At 45.2% G+C, this 21,447-nt stretch overlaps 1 protein-coding gene across 1 annotated transcript in view; it reads right to left on the bottom strand.

The window, feature by feature from the left end:
- Window positions 1–9,106, bottom strand: part of LOC147635813 (F-box family protein with WD40/YVTN repeat doamin) — a 118,753-nt gene extending 109,647 nt beyond the window's left edge. Inside the window, exon 1 of the mRNA XM_086801162.1 lies at window positions 8,908–9,106. Coding sequence (XP_086657288.1) covers window positions 8,908–9,095 — 188 coding nt within the window. The 5' untranslated portion in view covers window positions 9,096–9,106. The remainder of the gene's footprint in view (window positions 1–8,907) is intronic.
- Between the last annotated feature and the right edge of the window lie 12,341 nt (window positions 9,107–21,447).

The raw sequence follows: 21,447 nt of genomic DNA, 5'->3' as shown, positions 1-21,447 counted from the left end.
CTAGGCGTGCCCGTTTCGAGCTGACTTCGGTGGACAAACAGGTTGAGGGTTTTAGCATAGGCATGACAACGAGTGTCAAGTATGAAGCTCTAGGTGCTAAGTTAGTGATTCAGGGCATAGAGTTTGTGCGTGACTTTATGGTTGCCCCTCTTGTAGAAGCAGACATAATTTTGGGTATTCAGTGGTTTCACAAGTTTCTCCCTGATGTCAAGTGGAACAAGCACACGTTCCAAATCAATCGGAATGTGTCAAACGCCCCGGTAACCAGTGTGAGCCAAGAATTCCGAACTTTCCGCTCATAAACCACTTACAGGCTAAGCGAGCAGTCAGGAAAGGCGCACAGTGTGCGATGATTTACATCCAGACAGCCCACACGGTGGCCAGTGCTTCCGAGAAGTACTCGGTTCTCTACGAAAAGTTCTTGAGGATTTTTCTTCGGGACAGCCTCCCTCCCCAGCTCCCCCCGTCTAGACCGGAGGATCACAGGATTGACCTCCTCCCAGGCTCGGAACCCCCGAGCAAGTTTTCGTATCGCCTTTCCAAGGCAATGGAATCGGAGTTGGACCGCCAACTCCAAGAATTGTTGCAAGCTCGCTTCATCCACCCCAGCGCGTCGCCATTTGCAGCACCGATCTTGTTTGTCGAGAAGAAAGATGGGTCTTCCCGTTTGTGTGTCGATTATCGTGCACTCAACAAGCTCACTATCAAGAGCAGATTCCCGATGCCTCGAATTGACTATATCCTCGAGAGGCTGAATGGAGCAAAGGTGTTCTCAAAACTGGATTTAAAGAGTGGGTACCACCAGGTACGGATTGTGGAGGGGGACATCCCCAAGACAGCCTTCCGTACGGAACGGGCCCACTATGAATTTGTAGTCATGCCATTTGGCTTGACGAATGCCCCAGCTACATTTAACCGCATGATGATGCATGTTTTTCAGGATTTGATTGGAAAGTGTGTTCATATTTCTGGACGACATACTCATATTTTCAGCTACGGTTGAGCAGCATGACATTGATGTGGAGAAAGTCCTTAAGTTGCTGGAAAGCAACGAGCTCTACGTCAATGAAAAGAAGTCAGAATTTTATCTGTTTCAGGTGCATTACTTGGGATATGTAATTAGTGCTGAAGGCATTCGACTTGATCCGGCTAAAGTGGCCGAGATTGTAAACTGGAAAGTACCTCAGACAGCCTATGACATTAGATCATTTGTGGGTATATGCCAAGCATATTCCACCCACATCGACAAGTTTTCTGACCTCTCGACAGATCTCACCGATCTGCTAAAGGGAGTGAAGCAAGAAGACAAAAGATTCGAATGACTCCACGAGCGTTGGAGGCATTCCAAAACCTCAAGGTGGCTTTGTCAGAAGCGCCTTGTTTAGCACTTGCCTCGTGGGACGACCCATTTTAGGTGATCACCGATGCGAGTAACATCGCAATTGGAGGTGTATTACAACAAAATGGTCATCCAGTAGCTTACATGTCTCGTAAGTTACTGCCAGCCGAGAAGAACTATTCTGTCTATGATCGTGAACTCCTAGCAGTGATACAAGCCTTGAAACATTGGAAACATTTCCTGTATGGCCGAGGTTCGCACTGACCATCAGGCATTGCGCTGGATTCAGACGATGCCAAGTGCACAGTGGAGTGATCGACAACACCGCTGGAGTCAGATATTCCAACACTTCGGTGGTATGATTGAGTACCTTCCAGGAAAGGCCAATCCAGTGGCCGATGCTTTGAGCAGGAAGGGACAAGTGTCTACAATTCAGACCACTAGACTTGATCTTGTTGGTACAGGACTAGAGGACATGAAGCACACGTACACGGATTCCGAGAAATTCGGTACACAGTGGGAACAGGCATTGGATGCCACACGACCATGCCATTTTTTGATACGCGATGGTTGGCTTTTCTACAAAGGCCAACTATGTGTCAAGAAGTCATTCAGGGCAGCTCTTCTCCATGATGCCCATGACGCCATTACAGGTGGTCATAGGGGCATGAATTCGACTCTGGAGAAATTAGAACGGCAATACTATTGGCCAAAGATGAGGAGTGATGTGTTTACATATGTACAACGCTATGACATTTGTCAAAAGGTGAAAGCTCCTCGTGGAAAGAAGATAGGGTTGTTACAGCCCTTGCCAATTCCTGAGGGTCCTTTCCAAGACATTTCCATGGACTTCGTCACTCACGAATCTGCCTCCCAATCCGAATAAGCGTAATACGCAGTGCTTAACTATTGTTGATAGGTTTAGCAAATTTGTTATGCTTATTCCTTGCAGGGCCAATGTGACCGCCGAGGCTGTTGCCCAGTTGTTCTTTCGGCATTTGTATCCGATTGGCGTGATTCCTAGGACCATGGTGTCAGACTAAGATGCCAAGTTTACCAGTCATTTTTGGAGGGCATTGTTTGATAATTTTGGTACTAAGGTGAATTTTTTCATTGCATTCCACCCACAGACAGACGGCCAGACAGAGATATACAACTAGTTGGCCTTTGATGTGCTAAAGTGTTATGTCCACGATCAGCAAGGTAAGTGGGAATCGTATTTGCCTTTAGTTCAAGCTGTTTTGAATGATTCTTTTTCTTTAGCTATTGGCAGGTTTCCATATAAGACAGCGTTTGGAAGACCTTTCCAGTCGTTGTTAACCAAGACTTCGTCTTCAGTACCGGGAGCGAACAGAGTGACGGAGTCTTACCAGGAGATCTTAGAGTCAGTAAAAGCCAGATTGGCTAAAGCGCAAGAGGCCTACACTCGACAGGCCAATAAAGACCGAAGAGATGAAATTTTCGAAAGGGGATTGGGTTTATCTTCGGATTATGAAGCAAAGATTGAAGCAGGTGGGCAAGCGATGCCCAAAGTTGTCTTTCAGGAGCTTCGGACCTTTTCCCATCAGGAAAAAGATTAATGAGGTGTCTATACAGTTAAAGCTACCTCCGAGTTGGACTATGCACGATGTATTTCATGTCAATTGGTTAAAGCCATACGCAGGTCCAACCCCTTCAGAGATCAATGACGAAGCGGAACCAGACATTGTGGATGAAGCAGAAGTTACGGTTCCAAAACAGATCCTTCTGCACCGTTTCAAGCATGGCTCAGGCTGAAGACTATGACAATTCCTCACGAAGTTTCAGGACCGAGAAACTCATGAAGCGGTATGGCTCGACAAAGAGTTTTTCAAAGACTATCCGGCATTATTGACGGATTATTTGGAGGCTATGCAGCTTTCGTCAAGTTAAGCAGAAGGGGATGTCACGTGCATCTCGCACTTGGATGCCACGTAGACATTTCTGTACAGAATGTGCAGGACCTGGGAGATGGTGAACTGGTCCCATGTGAGCCCAGTCCGGGACGAGTCAAACAGGGATCCATCTCAGTCGTCCGAGGTCAGGTGTGCATTGTCCTGCAAATGAGTCCAAGGTCAGGTGTGCACTGTCCTGCACATGAAACAGTGCCAGTCCGTGCTGTGAGTCTCCCTCTAGAATGATGTCAGTGATTCTGTGTATCTGGTATGGTACCGGATGCCAGATCACTGAGTGGTTAGTGTTTAGAACAAGGGGCCAGCCCATAGGGCCACCCCAAATCTTAGTGTGGGCATGGGAATGGTGTGGAACCATCCCCATGAGGGCCAAGGAGGCCCAGGCTGAGAACCCACCAGCCATGAAGGGGCTGTAGGACAGCCCTAGGGCAAGCAAAAGGCAAATTCCAAGAGTTTACAGCCTTTGCATGGCTGTAGGGCAGGTATGGGGCAGCCCATACAGACTGCCCAGCCCTTGGAATGTGGGCAAAGGCTGTGCCCAGCCATTTGGAAGCAGGCGCATCATGCCCAGCCTTTTAGGAAAAAAACGCAGCATTTAATGTGAATATTTTCAGCATTTTATGCTGAATTTCTAGTCGTGGGAGCATTTATTGCTGGCCGCCTGCAGTAGTACTGGCCGATTGCTTTAGTTGGGCTAGTATAAAAGGGAGAGCCCATGTTCCCATTCATTTATCTCATTCTCCACCAAGAGCTCAAGCATAAGAGGCTAGACAATGCCAAGAGGGTGCTAAGCAAAGAGGTGAAGGATTCAAGTCAAGGGCAAGGTATTCCCAGCCAAGAAAAGGTCCAAGATTGCTGTATTTTCTTTCAGATTTCTCATCATTCTAATAAAGCAAATACACCATCCATGGTGGGGGCCCTACAGAGGGTAATTGGGACCCAATATTGTGTCCTCTCCATCTCTCCCTCTCTCTCTCTATTTTCTACACTTCTCCTTTCAGTTTGTGCGTTAATATCTGTCGCGAAAAGAGTGCAGATTTCTGAGTATTGAAGTCACAATTCCCCTCCGAAGCTTCCGCATATTACACTCATAACCTTGCAAGAGATTCGAGAGAGCATAGAGGATGATGGTATAGAGAACATGCATGCAGAAGGACCTTCCATTGAAGAGCAACAAGAGACCGATGACGAGGACACTTTATCTTCAATACTCAAAAATCGGTGACTTCAATATTCAAAAATCAGCACTCTTTTCGCGACGGATATTACACTCATAACCTTGCAAGAGATTCGCGAGAGCATAGAGGATGATGGTATAGAGAACATGCATGCAGAAGGACCTTCCATTGAAGAGCAACAAGAGACCGATGACGAGGACACTTTATCTTCCTCTAACGAGGAGGATGAAGAATGATCATTGGCCATTGGCCTCTACCTTTTTTCACTCTTTTATGCTTTGTTCAGGTGCTCCATTTGTTTCCATCGTAGATGTTTTTTGTTTCTATTATCTATTGCACCCAAAGCTGCAGCCTAAGATGTTCGCTTGTTTCAAGTTTCTTGTATTAGTCAAAGATATAAATCTCAATTTGTGCAATGGTGCCTCTTTGTTTCTCATTCACCAGTAATCTAATCATAAGTTTCATGATTTTATGCATACATTATAAGGTCACGAATGCAATTCTTTCCGAGGTTGAAGCATTCTTTAGCAAACTTTGTAAACTCGTATGCGAATGCACAAATGCGACGAATGCAAACAGCTATGCATGATCCAGCCCTGCATCCCTCCAGGTACTGCAACACACTCGTCACCAGAGTTTGCACCCCTTAAGTACTGCAGCACCCTTGTCACTAGAGCCTACACTGATAGAATGTGCAGCGGAAGAAGGGAAAGTGGAAACACAAGATAGAGAGTGAGAGAGAAAGATGGAGAGAAAACACAGGTGAGAACCTACTCTCAATATCATCACCAAAAAGAAATACATGTCCCAAGCAAGAGGGGAGAACCTCGTATGTGAGGGATTGCAGCTAGACAAGCTAGGCAAGCAGTGAGAAATGAGGGAGGCAAGCCAGCTATATATATGTCCATGAGTAGGCAGCCGACTGGTGATAAAAAACCTCCACGACTGGGAAAATACCCAAGACTCCATAATATGGGAAAATATATGTGAGAGGTGACCAGCCCCTCTGACTAACATGGTCAACCCTAGAGGCTAAAATAGGACACCAAACAGGAAACCCGCAAGAAAGAGATGATGTCTAACACCCCCTCTCAGCACCGGATGCTCAGAGAACTCCAAGAAGCCAGAGATGTCGTCCTCGATCAAAGATGAAAGACTGCAGAAACAGGTACCAAGAAAGCTCCACAAGCAATCTCCTCAACAATTCAGCTACAAAAGCAATAAAACAAGGTACACCGCTCCTCTGGAAAAAAACAACCATATAGGTTGCGACGTGCTGCTCCAAATAATGGTTCCAAACCCAAGTGTAAGAACACTCCCCGAAGTCGAATGTCGTGTATCCAGCCTGGAGAAGGTATGAAAAACCTCATAACCAACCAAGATCAGATCCTATATATAATCAATCCTAGGAGAAGCAAACTGCTCCTCATTGGAAACCTCAAAAGAAATAGAGTCAATCTACTCCAACACTGTACCAAGAGTAGCCAAATGCTGTACAAAAGCACTAGAAACCTCAAAAGAAAGAGTCAATCTACTCCAACTCTGTACCAAGAGTAGCCAAATGCTGAAGCATCCTCTGAAAAGGTCAGCATCGCAAGATGTAAAGACTCTGTAGAAAAGATGGAGTCCATCTACTCAAACTCCGTCCCATGAGTTGCCCAATGCTGTACATAAGTACACGCCATTGAGGTGGGCATCACAAGATGAAAGGACTCCACATCACCCTCTAAAAAAAGATATCGTCGAACTGGTACAAGCCCAACTTGATTCGGATCCAAATCCAAAAAACTCTGGAAGTACCACTGTGCCCCACGCACGGTTAGCAACCACAGATCCAAAGCACCCCACTGGGTCCAAAAAACCATCCTCCAAAACAACAAACCTGCACAACTGGCAGGGGGAGGGGCATCCTCAGAAGCATCACAAAGAGAGGCAGAGATAGACTCCTCACAATGAGGAAGGGAAGCAAGAATATAAATTGCAGTGGTAACAAAGTCCTCAAAAGCATCACAGATAGCAGAAGACTATTCCAGAAGTAGAACCAGATCCCAAGAATCACCAACAAATAAAGGATCCATGTGAAAGGATCACACCGCAAGGGCAAAACACCCTCCTTGTTCTGCAAATATTGCAAAGAACACAAGCTCGAACAAAATAAACTATGCTCAGGATCTCTGAAAAGAACACTGCTCTCCTCCAAAATCTGTAAACTCCTGTCACAGAAGAAAGTCTCCACAGAAACAAAACAGCTTCCGAAACTGATCCTCAAGTGAAGTAGCTGGAGATAGGCCCTCTTTGAGTGTAGAAAACTCCTGCGGGAAGCAAAACGCAACCAAAACACTGCTATCCAGCAAAAATAGCACTCCACCGCCAACAATCAGGGGAGGAGGGATGGCACAGGATAACTAGAAGGGACAGGCAAAAGGGAGCCCAGAGAGCTCCAAGATCAAGGCTAGGGAAAGCAAGCCCAAACAGGCCAAAAACGTAGCTTGTTTGGGGCAGCTATGTTGCTGTCCATACCTGGAAAAAAAAAAACGCTTGAGAACCCTGGAAGGTGCCGCCAACAAGAAGGACAGGTATGCTGTCCAAAAAAATGCCCCTGTCAGGCTGCCTAGAAGCTGCCAATTGATGCCCTAATGAGGAGGAACTGCAACCCATTGAATAGGATGAATCGGCCCTTGAAAAGCTTCAACGCATGGAAAAATGCAGATTTGTCCATGGGTAGAAAAATGCAGATCTGAAGAGGTAGAGGAGGGAGCATCCAACGCTGAAAATCACGTACGCTCTGATACCATGATAGAATGTGCAGCGGAAGAAGGGAAAGTGGAAACACAGGAGAGAGAGAGAGAGAGAGAGAGAGAGAGAGAGAGAGAGAGAGAAAACACAGATGAGAACCTGCTCTCGTTATCATCACCAAAAGGAAATACATGTCCCGAGCAAGAGGGGAGAACCTCGTATGTGAGGGACTGCAGCTAGACAAGCTAGGCAAGCAATGCAAGCAGTGAGAAATGAGGGAGGCAAACCAGTTATATATATGTCCATGAGTAGGCAGCCGACTGGTGATAAAAAACCTCCAGGACTGGGAAAATACCAGACTCCATAATATGGGGAATAATGTGGGAAAATATATGTGAGGGGTGACCAGCCCCTCTGACTAACATGGTCAGCCCTAGAGGCTAAAATAGGACACCAAATAGGAAGCCAGCAAGAAGGGGATGATGTCTAACATACACCACTACATTTCCGTTGCCCACTACAAACATCTACCACCTTGGAGTGCCACCCCATCCACCGACCCGAGCCTTCGACACCGACCACCTCACAGAGTGCCACCGCTATCCTCGATGCAAGCCTTCGTCACCAACCATGCTTCAACTCCAACCTCGTCTTTGCTTCTTCGACGGTCTACTACTCAAAGGAGTCACCTCACATCAGAGAGCCTCTTGTACAGGATTTCATTCACCATTATACATACACTCATTCATCCATTTCATGATGTGTTGATTTGCTCTGATCTCTCCCTTTCGTCCTTTTGCCCTCACATGGTATCAGAGCTATCGTGAGAAAAGGGATTGAAGACCTCAAGAGCACATAGCACGGATGGTATACCCATGATTCCGGAGGATTAGCCTTTGTCACCACATGTTGTTTCTCCTTACTCAACTCTGGACCACATGGAGGATGGGACTTCTTACTCATTGGAGAGCCCCGTTCCAGGTCTTACATTGGGAGATGACCAGCCTGTTTTCACCTACTCACCCTCTACACCTTTGACATCACGACCTTTCTCTCGAAACTTATCAGACTTCGCGTCCAGACCTCCAATTACACCTGCAGACAATTGGTCACTGTAACCTGGACATGCAGCTTCCAAAAAACTGATTTGACAAGACGGAGAAAATAATTCCCACCCCACGATCAACAACATCATTCTCATTTGCTCCACTTCCAGTTCTTCTTTGAGAACCTTCTCCAAGTTGCTGACATGGATTCTGGAGGCATGTTTCCAGGACAAGATGGCATCCAAACTCTTCATGATCCCCATGCTCATGCTAGAGCTGCATGCGGCAAACATACAGAGAAGCTGCATAATGATGTAGTATTCAAATCCACATATGTGAAAGCAGAAAAGCGCTATATGTTTCAGAGGCAAAGCCACCCAAGTTCCATGGATTGAATATGGGAAGTTGGAAAAGCCTTAAATATACGCATTCTCCATAGGCAGGTACAAAATCCTGAAGTGTTAGCTCTTTTCCTGTTCCCAAGATAAAAGAGGAATGATTGATTGATGTATGCATATTTGGCATACATGCACTCATCCATATTCAAGAAGATGTGTGTGTGCACGCATGGATGTGTGCCCTACCTACATGTATATGCATGGACATGCCTTATGGTACATATATACACATATAAGTATCATATTGTTGACACAGACATGGAGTAGTGAGAGACTTACCAGGACATGCAGACCATGCAGCTGCGAGCCAGCGAGCGGGGAGACAGAAATGAGAAGACTTTGAGCAGGTTGTCGCTTGACAGCAAGTGAAGACTAGAGCCACCTCGCTTGTGATCCATGCCGACCCTGTTTCTCTCTCTATTACATCGTAGCTGAAAATATGTTGCGTCGTATATATAAATGTGCATATATGCATAGCGTGTGTGTCCTATATATAAATGTACACACATATGTATATGTATATTAATGTATACATATATACACACATGTATACTTGTATATTAACATGTGTGTATACATGTATACACACATGTATACTTGTATATTAACGTGTGTGTGTGTATATATATATGTATATTAACACGTGTGTGTGTGTGTGTGTATATATATATACACACGCACGCACACATACATACATACATATAAGTAACACATACACATACTTATATGTATGTGTGTGTGTGAGTGTATCTAGGTATATATATATGTGTGTGTGTGTATGTATGTATGTATGTATATACACACATATATATATATATATAGATATATATATGTATGTATACACACACACATATATATATAGATACATATACAGGAGGATTGGACGGAGGAGAGGCTACTAGAGGAAGCCACCACCTTATTAGAGGTGGATAGTTCCACAAAGGGGAAAATCACCCAACTCTACGAGGAGGTATCCGGATATAGTCTGAATCTCCCCGCCCGACTAGCCCCCTCCACCACTATGGCCGGAGCGACATACCCCCTGGCGGAGAACGCTTTTTACAAAACCTACCTAACATGGAGGATCTAAAAAAGGAATCACTTAAATACATTATACTTGAACATATATATATACGTATATATACATATCCATATGTATATATCTATGTATGTATGTATATGTGTATATATATATACACACACACACACATACATACATATTATATATATATATATATATACATACATACATACATTATACATATGTTAACCCATGGCGGACATTGCGACATACTATATTTTACGTCATTAATTTAAATATTCTGAGTCATGGGCCGGGTTGTCGGCACCATATGTTAAGGATGAAGGGATTGGGTGATCGCCGATGAGAGGCGCACCTTGGATATCAGTAGGATAAGGGTTAGGGTCGGCCGGCCATGTATGGGCGCCCAAGTATGAACGGCCAAGTCACCTATATGAGTCAAATGTAACCCTAAAATCCTCATTCTCATGTGTTGTGAATAGAAGAGTGCTCTTGCCTTATCTCCTTGGTTTCCTTCTCCTGCGTGTGTGTGTGAGAGAGAGAGAGAGAGAGAGAGAGAGCGATCGAGCGCACTGTGTAGCGGCACGGCGAGACGGCGGAGAGGCGGTAGAGCGGCGACGGCGGCTCCTCCTTCACGGCTGCGACGCGGGAATCCTTCAAGGCAGCAGTTAAGCGGTGAGTGACACACCCTTTGGCATTCTGTTTGAGCTTCCTTCCCTGGTTGTATGCTTGTAGCCATTCGTGGCTCGCATACGGTGTCTGGCAAGTCCCCAGCTACGACCTGTGCGGCAAAAGCGCACATTTTTGGCGCCGCTGCCGGGGAGTTGCCCTGCACCAAGCTCCAGTTTGCAGCTCGGCTGCTGCTGCGTGAAGTTTAATTTACACTACTGTAGGAAAGGCGTCTGTGTTGCTGTTGTGGTGTTTCTGTGGTTTTCAATCTCTGTTTCTGCAAGTTGTCTTCTGCATTTCTGTTTCTTTTAGTTATTTTTCCGCTCCGCGTGTGGGCGTGCATTCTGTTATCTGGTTTCCGCGTGTGAGAGGGATTTCTGAATCCCCAGATCTGTGCTGTGTGTGCGAACTGCACCGCGGCCAAGGCTGAACCCTAAGGAAACATTAGAAAACTTATCTCACAAAAAAAAACAGAAAATTAAAAATGGAAAAAATCATAAAAAAATAAAAAACAAAAAATTAAATTTTATTTTCAAAGAAAGAACCAAACATGTGGAGAGGAAAGATTTTCTAATTGGAGAAAAAAATTTTGAAAAGAAAGAACCCCAATTGACCCACGACCCACGGCCCCGGCCTCGGTCTCGGTCTCGGTCTTTTGATATATATATATAGGAGAGTGAGCCTCCATAGCTTTCTCTCAAGTGAGAGCTTACGGGAAGTCGTGCCCTATATGTAGCCCACTCCCCAAGGAGTAAAGTGAGCATGTGGGATAAAGCCCTCACCCTTTCCTCCACAAGCAAATAAGCTTTTGCCCTTTCCCCCCAAAGGAAACGGACTATTTTGAGGATTACAGGAGCTCTAGATAGGCGAACACGGTGCTGTAAAGCACACTAGGACCCTTTAAACGATACGCTCGTTTCGAGCTATCACACGCCCTAGTCCAAGTTCGACCGTAAGTAAGGGGGTCAAAAACGGGTTAAAAACAACACAAAAACAAGTAAAAACGGGGTGCGAAACACCTAAGAAACCACTTGTGTGAGTTTCAAGGGTAGTTACCAACGCACATAGGGTACCCACGTCACATGTATCTACGTTCTGGTCGGGTGCTAGAGCCTGAACCACTAGAAAGCGTTTCAGTCTACGCAGGCTCACACCATCCCTCCACGTTGGCATCTTGGCCTTCGGCTGGAACCCAAGGGAGTGCAACCCAAGATCCACGAATAGTGGATAGTGACTCATCCTCCGACTCAGAAGCCATGGAAGGGCACCCTACCAAGAACCCTGAGGAGACAAGCCAAAACATGCCAGTGTGGGCCCCACAACCCGGATCTAGCATGTTTAGTCGTCTAATAGAGACCTTTAGTAGAGCTACACGCTCTGAACATGCGACAAGCGAAGTAAATGAGGAAGGAGGGGTAGTAGATTCGCCATTCACATCTTATGTAGACCCTACCCTCCCAAAGAGTGTCCATGTGGATATTCTACCTACTTCGTTTAATGAGGGCCCTACTGAGCTACCAACTTCCGATGCTCTTCCTAAAGTAGAGGTCCCTAGAAGCCAACCCATAAGAAGTGACATTGCGTCCACTTCAAGAGAGCCGTTTGGCACACCAAGTCTAGATGGGATATTTCTCAATGAAAATTGGGAATATGATCTACACACAGAGACTCTAACTGACCTATACACAGGTTACACATACCATGTAGGTTGGTTAGAAGTCCTACGATCTACATCTAGCGCCACTAATCTAGAGGAGCAACAACACATGATATGTGAGGTGATTCATAGAATTATCCAAATTGAGAGGCAAAATAGGGGAGTGAACTTAGTTTCCACTGGCCCTATGAGGTTTTTGGATACGGGCAAGGCCAAACAACCAACCCTATCACAATTGGAGACTCCCTCGGTGAGTCCCATAGACCCTTCATATGTTGTTTCGCCTGGAGTCTCAATGCAGGTTGAGCCCACGAGTAGTAACTTTAGTTTTCCAACCTTGGCTCAACTTTCCATTAGGGAATCTGCAATGCCTACCCCAATGATGAGCATAGCTGAAAGTGCACCTGTTGCCGCTGTAGTTAGTACGACACCGCTACCTAGTGGAACAGTACCTACAACAGTGCGTGCCAGTGCCTATCGGCCTTATGTACCTATTGTTACTCATGCTCATGTAGCTCCTACGCCTCCTAGTATGCCAATGGCGTATGCTCCAAGACCGCCTTATCATAACCATTATCCAAGGGGAGCTAGGCCTAGTCACATATCATATCCTACGTCATTTGCCAACCTACTCAGACCAACGCCAACTCCTATCAGCCAGGCTATCCCAGAAGTGCCTCCACCAACTATGCCTGCTCACTTAGGTGATCTCGCAGCATTTGCTCAGACGATCGGACGATCCATTGCGGAAAACATGCGGGGCATGCCTGAGAGAGAACCTAGAAGCAAGGCAGTACAAGTGGCTAAGCTCACTCAAAACTTCAGTGGTAACGAGGATGTTAGGAAGCACATTGAAGTCTTTGAGCACGTGTGTGATTCCTTGGAAGAACACAATGAGCTGCATAAGTGTAAAGCCTTAGGCTTAACCTTGAGTGGGAAGGCCGGAGATTGGTATCGAACCTTAAGGGTTGAAGAGCGCACTCACTACCCCACTCTCAAGAGATTGTTCTTGAAAGAATACATACGTGAGGGTGTGCTTTGGGGAGTAGCATCTCAACTCCAAAAAGCTGAACGCGAGGAAGGGGAGTCAGTGAGAGACTTTATAAGTCGATTGAAGCATCTAAATTCTCGCTGCACTCCCGATGAACGCTTCAATAACAACCAACTCCTCGATAGATTCATCCGAGGATTGCGCCACGAGGACATTTACAATGGCCTAGTCATTAGAGGTCTTACAACGTGGGAAGCAGTCACTGCCAATGCAATCCAGTTAGAAGACAACTTGATGATTGCAGGTAAAAAGGTGTCTTCAGAAACAAAATCCGTTAGTTCGCAAGTATCTGGGCACGAGCCAATGACGGTAAAACCTATTGCCAAGGAGCCCAAGATATCTGAAATGTCTGTGACTGACCTTACTAAGGCTCTCCAAGAATACTTTAGGGGTAATCGAGCTCCTCAGAATAGCCATATGTACCCAAGGAGAGAGCAACAATGGTGTTCGGTGTGCTTAGGACCACATAGCACGAGTGAATGTCCCACATTCAGAGTCAAATTCAATGGGAATTGCAATGCATGTGGTAAGTATGGCCATCAATCTAAAGATTGCCTAACACTTAAGCGAATGTTGGCAAACCAGGCACCACTAGCTTGGTCAAACACACCTCAAGTACCCGCGCTAATGCCTGCACAACCTATCGAGCAACCGTCACAGCACATAGTTCCAAGGAATCCGAATGTAGTCCAGTCTGTGCCATTACCACCGCCAGTGCTAGGACCACAACCTCCACATCCAAGGATTACCCCTGTAAACCAGATGGGTTGTGAGTCACATAGTGCATGTGGGGATTATGAAGAGGAGATAGACCCCACTGCTCCATACGGGATTGATACGTTTGAAATGATTCCCCAGTACTACATGGAGGATCATTTCGGGCAAGTCAAGCCTGTATATCAAGCGGCTGCTCTTGCCACAAGAGGGCAAAACCTTAATACCATGGCGAGGAGACCACCTCTTCAATGTTATGAGTGTGGTGGACCGCATCGTGTAGCGGAGTGCCCTAATAGGTTACAAAAGATCGCTACTCAGATGCAACCAAATCAAGGGAGCACATCGGGAATGCCGGTACTTACATGTAATCGTTGTGGCATAGATCATTTGATCGCTCAATGTCCACATAATCCTAATGCACCCAAGATTACGCCATTGAATTTGGTTGAGGTCACCAACCAAGCACGAGGAACCACACCCGTTGTACCCGCGAATGTAGTTACACGATCAATGCTTCAAAATCAAAACTACATTCTTGAAGAGAGGGATACTGCATCAATCGCTCAGGCAAAGAAAAAGAAAACACGACGAAAGAGATCGCTTAATGCCACGAGCTCCAAGCCCAGTTCAAAGACTAACATAGGGACAGGAGACGACCCCGTGTATATGAATGATCCTGAAGACGATTCTGATTCAATAGAAACCACGGGGACCAAAGCCACTACCTTAAGGGAGGAACCCACTCGAGAGCTCAACGAAGGAGAATCAAGTGAGTACATAAATAAGGGGAAACAGAAGGAAACTTCCTTGGCCCCACAACCAAGTCAGTTTATGCCCTCTCGACCACCCAAACTGACTGAGACTCCCCAAGACAAGCCACGTGGGCCAAAAACCCTCAAGAAAAAGATTGGTACTTACCCAAACCCAGTTGAGGAGATTGAACAAGTACAACACTTAAGGGGTTTGGTGGAAGAAACACAAAGAGAACTGGAGCCAAGAAAAATCAAAATTCCAGACACAGTGTTTCCTACGCAAGTTCAGCCTCACCGGACCCATAAACCGTTAGCTATACCTAGTATCATTCGGGAAGAAAGCGAGGATAGGACATCCGGAAGTGGGCAAACACCCTTCTTGCTGGACAGAATGTTTAGTGAGGGACTGCCTGACCCCATTGGTGATTCCATCTTCACCAGTCCCTAGTCAAGGGGCGATGTCTCGAAAAGTACCATTGAATGTGTCTAAGCTAATGGATTTCATGTCCTCTGAGATCAGAACCACGATCATATCCAAATTATACGGAGATCCTGAGCTATTCTTAGCTCTTCGGGCATTTCTCAATGGAGAACTAAAGGCGGGGCTACCACAATTTGCAAATATGGATAGACCCGATACGCTTCAAGATGAAGGAGAACATTGGGATCTACAACCCAACCTAGATGAAAACTCGGTCGTGGAAATACCTGTTAACAAGTTGGGACAGTACTTTGAAGGGGACGAATCTAATGCCACCCTCCCCATTACTACCAAGGGATTAACTCTAAAGGGAATCCTTGATGGTGGTGCTGGAGTGAGCATTGTGACTAAAAACTGTTGGGAATCTATGGGAAGGCCTCACCTCGAAGTCACAAACATAGTGGTTAAGATGGCAAACGGAACCATAGCTAAGCCTATTGGAATGTTAAGGGACCTTAAGATCAAGGTCCTGGGATACAAGGTAAAACATACCTTCATTGTAATGGATTTCTCCAAGCATCCTATGTCATATCAAATGATCTTAGGACGTCCTTTCATGAGGGAAGCACAAATGGTGCATGACTGGTCGAAAAACCATGTCTACCTACAATTCCAGGACTCTGTCATTCGAGTTGATCTTGAGAATGGTCGTGCACATCCTTTAGGAAGCAAGGTTATCATTGATAATCGATCGGATACCACTATTCACTCCGCCCCATTAAGGTATTGCTATACATGCAAAAAAGAGACTGATGATGGGAAAGATTCTCCTTATATGGATGTCCTACCGGGTATGACTGAGTCGGATAACGTGGATTGGGTACACCTAGCGGCAACCATAGACACATGGGGAAATAGAGGCACAAGTTGGGTAACACCTGAGGGGCAAGATATGCCACCGTTAGTGCCAATAAACATGATAGGTGTTATGCACATGACTCCTGATGGCGAGAACGTGGCAAACTCCACCGACACTGACAGTAGTGAAGACTCAGACCAATGCAACTCTGAGTATGAATCTCAACAAGAAGAAACTGACTCTGAGCCTGATGGGGAAAATGAATCAAATATTCACCCAAATGTGGAAGCAAGGTGCTCAAGGCCTAGGACAGTGACCTCCTACAGTTCATCCGAAAGTGAAGATCGACCAAGTGAGTTCGAATCTGATAGAAACAAAAATCAAAAACTTGGTAAGAAGAAAACGAGACATAAGCGCCAACGCTATCGAGCTAATGTACGAACTGCAATAAACAAGGAAAGATCCACTGCAGAATGGCTTAGTTATGTAGGAGCCATTGATGCTCATCGGAAGATAGCGGATAATTGGGGACAATACCTCCAAAGTGTCATGTGGTGTATTCCGCAACCTCATGACGTCGCCCAATTAGAAATCGAAGAGAAGCCGAAACTAAGTCGTACTGCAAGAAGGCGGCAAAACCAAGAGTTGGCTCAACAACAAAAGGAAGCGGAATTGAAAGAAAAAAGTCTGGCACAACAAGAACCAGTAGACTTACACCCCGCACCCGAGCATTTCAAATCATTCACCACAGGGGAACGTAAAGTAGTCTACACAAAAGCCCAACGAACGCCTACCAATGGGAGTAGCGGTGTCTACGATGGCCCTGCGGTAGTTAAGGAGATAGACTTAGCAGATCCGGGTGATGAGTCTAAACCAGTTTATATTGCTCAAGACCTCACCAAGGCGGAAGAAGCTGCACTTACGAAGCTTCTTAAAGAATTCAAGGACATATTTGATTGGACATATCATGATATGAAGGGTGTTCCACCCTCGGTGGTGCAACACACGATTCCAATGATTAGCACTGCTAAACCAGTCCAGCAACGTCCCTACCCAATGAATCCTAAGTATGCAAAGATTGTACAAGAGGAAATTGAAAAGCTGGTAAAATGTGGATTCATATACCCAATTGAGCACTCAGAATGGGTTTCTCCGATAGTCATCGTGCCAAAGAAGAATGGGAAACTCAGAGTGTGCGTTGATCTCAAAAAGGTTAATGCAGCCACCAGAAGGGATCATTACCCCTTGCCATATTCTGAACATGTGCTTGAAAGAGTGGCAGGCAAGGAGGCATATAGCTTTTTAGATGGGTACTCGGGTTACAATCAGATCACAATTGCAGACGAGGACCAAGCTAAAACAGCATTTATCACAGAGTTTGGAGTGTTTGCCTTTCGCGTCATGGCTTTTGGCCTGACCAATGCACCTGCAACATTCCAACGATTGATAAACACGGCCTTTAAGGAATATCTAAGGGACTTCTGTGAAGCTTTCTTAGATGATCTTTGTGTTCATTCCTCTTGGGACGAGCACTTGATGTGTTTACGAAAAATATTTGAAAGGTGTAGATTATATCGCATCTCCTTGAATCCTTTCAAATGCCAATTCTGGGTTAAACACGGAGTTATCTTAGGGCATATAGTGTCCAAAAATGGGATTTCCACTGATGAGAGTAAAATCAAGGTCATTCTGGAATTACCCCCACCCACCAACTACAAGGGAGTCCAACGCTTTATGGGCCACGTTGGTTATTATCGAAGGTTTATTCTCTTCTTTGCCGAGATAGCTCGACCATTGTATAAGCTTCTCATCGAGTTTATTTGGACCGAAGAATGTGACCGTGCCTATGAGCTATTAAAGAAGGCCTTGGCGAGTGCTCCAATCTTGAGAATGCCTAACTGGGATTTACTCTTCCATGTGCATATTGATGCATCAAACTTTGCTATTGGGTGTGTGTTAACTCAACCTGGAGAACACAAGCTAGACTACCCCATTAGCTTTGCCAGTCGCCAGTTGAACGATGCTGAGATGAACTACACCACTACGGAGCGAGAAGGGTTGGCAATGATATATGCAGTAAGGAAATTTCGTTATTACCTCCTTGCCACCAAGTTTGTTTTCTATGTGGATCATCAAGCATTGTTGTATCTGGTAAACAAACCATGCTCCACAGGAAGAATCACACGATGGCTATTGATTCTTCTTGAGTTTGATTTCACGGTTGTTGTGAGACCTGGCAAGAAACATGTTATGGCTGATCATTTGTCTCGCATACCTAATGGTGAGGCTCCTACGGGGGTTGATGATGACTTACCTGACACTTCCCTGTTCATGGTGGAGACAATGCCTGAATGGAGTGAGAAAATTGTTAACTTTTTGGTTAATGGCTTTCCACCCAAGGAGCTTCGTAAAGATCTAGCTCGGAAGCTGATCAAAGAATGCGAACCCTATTGCCTGATAGCCGGGACTCTTTATAAAAGAGGAAAGGATGACGTTCTTAGGCGTTGTGCCCGAGAGGATGAGTATCTATACATTTTGCAAGAGGCACATATGGGCGTAGCCGGTGGTCACTTCTCTGGAGACTTAACTGCGCGAAAGATCTTACAATCAGGGTATTGGTGGCCCACTATGTTCCAAGATGCATCACTCTTTGTGAAGGGTTGCGATGAATGCCAACGATACAAGAAACCCCAGAGGAAAGACCAGATGCCCCTACATCCGATCAAAGTAAACCAACCATTTGAAAAGTGGGGTTTAGACTTTGTAGGTCCAATTAGCCCAGCGGCCCGAAACACACAATCTCGCTATATTATTGTGGCCACTGACTATATGACCAAATGGGCTGAAGCGAAAGCGACACGTAAGGCAGATGCAAGGACAACAGCCAAGTTCCTCTTTGAAAATATAATCACACGATTCGGTTGTCCTTTTGAACTTGTGAGCGACAATGGTACGCATTTTATAAATGAAGTGATTAAGGAGCTCACAACAAATTTCATGATATCCCATCATAAATCTACTCCTTACTATCCGCAAGCGAATGGCCAAGCCGAGAGTACCAACAAGACTTTAATCTCTGTTTTGACAAAGACAGTTGAAGCTCATCGCACGGATTGGGATCTAAAGCTTACGACAGCTTTATGGGCCTATCGTACTGCGTACAAAGTGGCTATTAATTGTACACCATTCAAAATGGTATATGGCCAAGAAGCAGTCATGCCGTGGGAATTTGTCATTCCAAGTCTTCGTGTTGCTACTCAAGAGGGTTGGGATGGTAATCCCTTAGCAGAACGTCTGTATATCCTTGAGCGGCTAAATGAAGAAAGACAATTGGCTGTATACAATGCCCTTGTGGAGAAGGATAGGAGGAAAAAATGGTTTGATCGCCATCTAAAGGACAAGGACATCAAGGTTGGGGATAAAGTCCTGATGTATGGAGTGCGAAACGAAAAGAAGAAGCTCAAATATGCTGGTAAGGGACCATATAGAGTATGTGAAATTACCCCGCAAGGTACCATCAGAGTGGAGACTCTCGACGGAGTTGAAACCATTGGATTCCTTAATGGGAGTAAATTCAAAAGATACTATGACCCCCTAAGCCAGGAGGAGTTACATGCAATCCATCAAAAGAAGGCAGCTAAAGAACAAGCTGAGCTTAAAAAGATACAAGCAAAAGTCGAAGCCAAAGAACGTCAACAGCGTGCTAGGCGACAACGAGAAGCCAACTTGGGAATTACGCAAGTATTTTTCGAGGAAGCAGAGGAGGATGCACTGGAATCTGACCCACCTCTAAGATACCCAATTGAGTTACAGAGTCCTTACGGGGAGGTGCTGTATAATGCATTATTGGATACAGGAGCTCAACATAATTTGCTATCATATGGCGTGTGGTGTCAACTGGGAAAACCACCTTTAACCAAGAGTTCTATCCAAGTTCAAGGAATCAACAAGAAGAAAACCCCTGTATCAGGAATTCTGCACACTCCGGTTGCCTATGACAAGGGAACCATAATTCAAAGCTTTTTGGTTATGCCTACTGGTACCATGGGAGGGACTGTAATCTTAGGGCGCAAATGGATGATGGCCACCAAGTGCAATATCGATTGGGCAACCAGACAAGTCACAACGCAAGAACCAACACTAGGTCTGACCGCTCAAAATCCCGCACCTAAGTCATCCACTCAAATATTAGATAACGAAAAATCACAAAGTCCAGTGGCAAAACCATCTTTGATTGTTGGCCACCCCTCTAACGCTTCAATGCCAAGAGTGGAAACAGGCAAGGTGGTCCCTAAAGCTTCACTTACTATGCCAAAGAGTACATACAAATGGGTCCCCAAAGCTTCGTTAACAGCTACTTCCCCTGCTCAATCCCGTTCAGCCACCAAGAAGCCTCGTAAAAGGAAAGCAGCTACCCACCCGAGAAAGGGCAATGTAACATCGCGATGGATCCCTAAAAAATTATTAGTAGCCCAAGGGTACTACGAGGGGAATGACCAGATTTGGGTCCCTAAACATAAGGTGAATCCCTCTACATCACCTGTAAAACCTTGCAAACCAATTGTTGCCACCCCAATGACAATTCAAGACCGTGGTAAGGGAAAGGTAACAGAGTGCTCCGCACCACTTCCAGAGTTAGTTTGGATTCCCAAACGATATCGATCATTACCACCTAGCTCAGGAAGGGGGGAGCCACATGAAGCTTCTAGCTCCTCATGCCAGGCACACACTCATATAGAAGTTTCTACATGCTCTACACCTACTCTTGTCAACACCCAACAAAAAACCGATGAGCCTACATCTCCCCTTGTAATAGTATCGATGGAAACCATTTCCTCCATTCGTCAATGGGAGCGTACACTACCATCTTTGCAATTGGATGTGGCCACAAGGGTCATAAAAAGCTATCTGCCCACATCACAACCTATGACCCGCTGGACAAATTGGTTCCAAGAGGCTGCAACATCATTGCAAATAATATGATCTACCCAAGGAAAGGGGGAGCATGTACTCACGCTCGACATTCTAATGCTTCCTCCTTAACCTTCTCCCCTGACCATGTAATTGCCAAATTCAAGGGGATGTATATATATAGCTTCATACATTATAAAAAACAAAAAAAAAAACAAAACAAAGAAAAGAAAAACAAAAAATAGTAAAAAGAGCAAGAGCACAAAAAGAGGATAAATATCCGTATACAATCAAGAACTAGATTGACCTGTCTCACAAACCTACTGATGCTATATCTGTGTTTGCAGATATGGCAGATGCACGATCATCATACACTTCATCCACTCCCGCCTTTGATGAGAGGTATCATCTGTACCTTTCTCAGATATTTCACATGTGCTATCCTGTAATTGAAACTGAATGGGATCATATAGATGTATTAGCCAGAGAGGAAAATGTTGAGGAATTAGAATGGCTAATTCGCCTATTAACCATGACTGACCCCTACTCCGTAGAGGACATATCCCCGATAGCCCAATGCTTTCCTTTTCCACAAGATGACTATCCTCGCATGGTTACATTCTTGATGAGTCTATGTGGATGGGAAAATGAAAAGGAAATATCTGACAATGATGAATGGACGGATGAAACTCATGGCACTACTGAGGTTGATTTTATTTATTTGGATGATGCGGATAGAG

This window comes from Cibotium barometz, chromosome 8 (assembly GCF_041138505.1).
Source record: "Cibotium barometz isolate CiBa-2024 chromosome 8, ASM4113850v1, whole genome shotgun sequence".
In the NCBI taxonomy this organism is placed as follows: domain Eukaryota; kingdom Viridiplantae; phylum Streptophyta; class Polypodiopsida; order Cyatheales; family Cibotiaceae; genus Cibotium; species Cibotium barometz.
This window is presented reverse-complemented; position numbering and strand designations above follow the sequence as displayed.